Source organism: Monopterus albus, unplaced genomic scaffold (genome assembly GCF_001952655.1).
Source record: "Monopterus albus unplaced genomic scaffold, M_albus_1.0 scaffold38.1, whole genome shotgun sequence".
In the NCBI taxonomy this organism is placed as follows: domain Eukaryota; kingdom Metazoa; phylum Chordata; class Actinopteri; order Synbranchiformes; family Synbranchidae; genus Monopterus; species Monopterus albus.
The window spans coordinates 2,404,821-2,408,728 of NW_018127918.1; the positions used below are offsets into that span (position 1 = coordinate 2,404,821).

At 38.4% G+C, this 3,908-nt stretch overlaps 1 protein-coding gene across 4 annotated transcripts in view; it reads left to right on the plus strand.

Annotated features, from left to right (window-relative positions):
• The first annotated feature begins 208 nt into the window (after positions 1-208).
• Positions 209-3,908, plus strand: part of rad51d (RAD51 paralog D) — a 477,561-nt gene continuing 473,861 nt past the window's right edge. For all 4 annotated transcript variants that reach the window (XM_020598612.1, XM_020598614.1, XM_020598616.1 and 1 more), the window contains exons 1-2: positions 209-658; positions 768-829. In XM_020598612.1, coding sequence (XP_020454268.1) covers positions 577-658; positions 768-829 — 144 coding nt within the window. In that variant the 5' untranslated portion in view covers positions 209-576. The remainder of the gene's footprint in view (positions 659-767; positions 830-3,908) is intronic.

Consider the following 3,908-nt stretch of genomic DNA (forward strand, 5'->3'; position numbering starts at 1 on the left):
AAAACCCAAATGACTTAGCTTGAGAATGGCTGGCCTTAATCAGCATTTTTTTTCTTTTAGTATCTTGGTGTTGTGTATATTTCAACTTTAAGCATTTCACAGGTAAAATTGAAAATTTACACGATAATGCAAACATGCATCGAATAAATTAAGAAAAGTAAATGGTTAACAATCCTAGACCGTAGTAGACAAAAATTAAAAAAGGCTACCACATTACCCGTAAAACATCGCGAGTGCAACAGTACGGCAAGCAGGAGGAATATAAGCGTTCGCATTTTGTTATGTTATGTTAGTCGAAAAAGTTTTGTGAATGCTCTAGTTTGTTTTATTTAAAAGGCGGTTAGGGTTTTGACATTGAGAATTTTCGAAGTACCGTTAGCAAAGTTATTCATCAGATAAAACAAATTCATTAACTTTAACGACCGCAAGAGGCAGAGAAGTTCACGCTAGCTATGGAACTTAGCCGTAAAGCTAAAAACAACTCTAGCTAGCTCTCTTTTATCGTCGCGAAATGAAATCTGCATGTCATTTACCAATGTCAAGTTACATGTAAACTAATTAGCGGTTAACAAGACCATGGTTGTCTTGAGAGAAGGAATGTGTCCTGGACTGGATGAGAATGTAGTGCGCGACCTGCGTGCTGCTGATATTAAAACAGGTCAGTGTGTGAGAGCATGTGTTTGTGTGTCCTTATCCATCCTTATGAAGATGCTTCATCATAATTAAAACGGATTCGCGATAACAACCACAGTTTCTTGTATTCACAGTGGAGGACCTGGTCTCTTCTGACATTGAGGAACTTGCTCTGAAATGCTCTTTGTCTTACAAGGTATTTATGCCGTGCACGAATTAAACGTAACCTTTTCACTGAAACCGTGCGTGTTAAACTAATTACCATGGGAAGCAACCAGGGTCTGGTTGATTATCGGAATCAAGATGATTCACTCCTTAAACGAGGGGTGCACCGATACTACTTTTCAGGCTCATTACCAATAAATGTACTGTAATGCAGTGATTCTACTACAAAATGGACAATCACCTTAATAGTGCAGTGACATTAGTGACTGGGTGAATGTCTGTGATGTTTGATGATGTCTGTAGCCTGCTACACAACATACTGTAATTCATTGGGTTTTTTTTTATTGTTTACCTTTTTAGGAGAGTGACCATCTGATATGGGATTAGTGAGTGACCAGGCGTTTTGTCCACATGGAGAGTGAAGACTTTGTGTTCTGCTTGTTCAAAATGTGTTTGATTAAGGGCTTGTTCTTTCTCCGTTACTTAGACATATCAAACCCCATCTCAGTAAAATTCGGCTTCCTCTCTACTTTGCTATCTGTGAGCACCAAGCTCTCTGCCTCTCATTCAGAGTGAGAGGCAGAGCTTACAGTCAGCTTTACTTTTGTTGTTGTCACTTAACTAATCCCTGAACTGCTGAAATTTCTCCTCAGCACAACTGACATAACATAATTAGGTTAATGTAATGTTACAATTAATTGTTATCGGCCCATAGTATGGAACAAGTTTCATCACTACTGCAAGGGTGATAATGGACCAATACTGGTATTGCTCTCAGTGCATCCTTTTCTTAAGCCTTCAAACATATTTCTTCACTATATCATTTAACAACTCACCACTGAAGGCAAACTTGATTATTTGTAATGTTAAAAAAAAACCAAAGTCATAGCTTTCTCTTGTGGTGCTGGAAAAATAAATGAAAGCAAACAACACCAACACTTATACTTGGCATAAACAGCAGAGTGGGAGGTGTAGACCAGGACCAGTATCATGATCCTAGATACACTTTCACCCACACACTGCATGAGTTTCTCATTGAGTAAAAGGTTTGTATTAGGTGGTCTATAAAAAAAAAAAAAAGAAAGTCATGCTTAATTTAAGGGAGTCCTCCCTCTGGGCTTATTATGTATGCCCATGGCAGGCAAGGTCATCTGTTTTACAAGCCAGGCGGGATTTTTTTTTCACAGCATAAGTTCAAGCCAGTGTGGAAGATCACGTTTGCTTCCTATTCTTTTCATATATTTTAGTGTAGGGTTCCCACTTAGCAAGTACAAATAGGCTATATTGTTTTCTGTAGTTTTATGCAAAAAAAATTGGCCATCCCTTGGTAAATTATGTATTTTGTTTGTTCAGTTGCACTCCAGATGTTTACAGTGCATGGCTGAACCGATATATATAATCTTTTTTTTTTCATTCCGTATTGTTTTTGATACCTGTGGTAGAGTTGATTGTATCTCATGTATGTATGACAATAGTGCCTTTTGATGTAGTTTAGTTGTAAAGTCTATCGCTGGGCTTCACTTGGTATTTAAAATATTGTCACTTTTGCCTAAGTCCAAGGACCCAGCTTGTTTTTGTCATAATTACTTAATCTGGTGCAGTTTAATTATTTCAAGAGGTTTTGCCTGCAAGTAATGTTTAAAGAAGCAGCTATACTGTAAGATTGTGACAGTGTTTTGTTTTTATTCTGTGAGTGCCTTCTCGCTGAACAAAGTAAATTCTTGCTGTAGAGTGTGATCCTATTTTCATATTTATTGGATAATATTATCACGATAATGTACCAGTTCTTCCTGAGTGCGGTGGAACCTGCACATAAAACAATTTCCATCCTCCCTGTTCTGCCAACATGACATGAACGCAGCATAAGCCAGATCGAGAATCAGTCACCGTTAAAAATTGTCAGCTGATGACAATGTAGAGTGGAACATTTCTTCTGGTAACACTCAACAACCACAGGCTTCTCCAAGCAACTGCCTGAGGGGACAAAAATGAAGCTAATTGATGCCTGTAAAGTGGCAGCTATAAAAAGAATATAGAGTGCTTCAATCTAAAATGGCATTCAAAACCCTATGTTGAGGTGGACTGTGGCATTCATGATAAAATGTGAAAGAAGAAGAAAACTTTCTGATGAACCTAGTGGGCAGAAAGGCAAAGCACAACCCCCATATGACTACAAAGCACCTGCAGGAAGGTTTAGCTGACACAGGAGTGGTGGTGCACTGTTTCACTGTGCAACATCTTAATGAAAAAAACATCAGAAGAAACCTTACCTGTGAAACCACCACAAAAGCCAGACAGATGAAGTTAAACTTGAGTACTTTGGCTGCAATCATCAAAAGTGTGTTGGAGGAACATGGAGCTGCATTTGAGGAAAAGAACACCTAGACAACTGCTAAGCATGCGGGTGGAAATATTCTGCTGTGGGGTTGTTTGGCAGCCATTGCCACAGGAAGAGTTTCACAGATAGAGCAAAGAAAGGTTTCCATAGAATTTCAGCAGATTCCAGATGAAGCTATCTGCAAGAGTGAGTGAATAGTCCTAAATCATTATAGAAGTCAGTATGTAATCAAATATATTGAGAATTTGCTGCAGGGGTTGTTTTTACTTCTGATTCATGCCAGAAATGTGCTCAGTGATGGCCAAACTCTTACAGAAGGCACATTGACTCAGATTGTAAAATGGATCTAAAAAGAAACAATAATTGTGCAGTATACTGTACAATATAGTATGTGCACAATGAGCAATAAACAATAGAAAAGTTAATCCTCCTCCTCGTTGGATCTGCTACAGAGTCTGTCATTATCAGTTTGAACCCACAAAGAGGTCAGCGCTTTCAGTTTTAAATCATTTTGTAGTTAGAAACACGAGCAGAGCAGGGATAGAACTTCGTTTTAACCTTATGGGCAGATAAAAGAAAACTTTTTTTAAGATCATAAATTCCACCAAACTTTCTTAGAGATGTAAGACTGCAAATAATCTGGAAATAGACTCAGAAGGGCCTTTTATCAGTGTGTCTGAATAATTGTATGGGTGGATAGGGCATCAATGTCAATCCAGGCTTTCGAAAAAGAGGACAGAGATTTTCAGTCACTAGTACAGCCTCTGTAGCC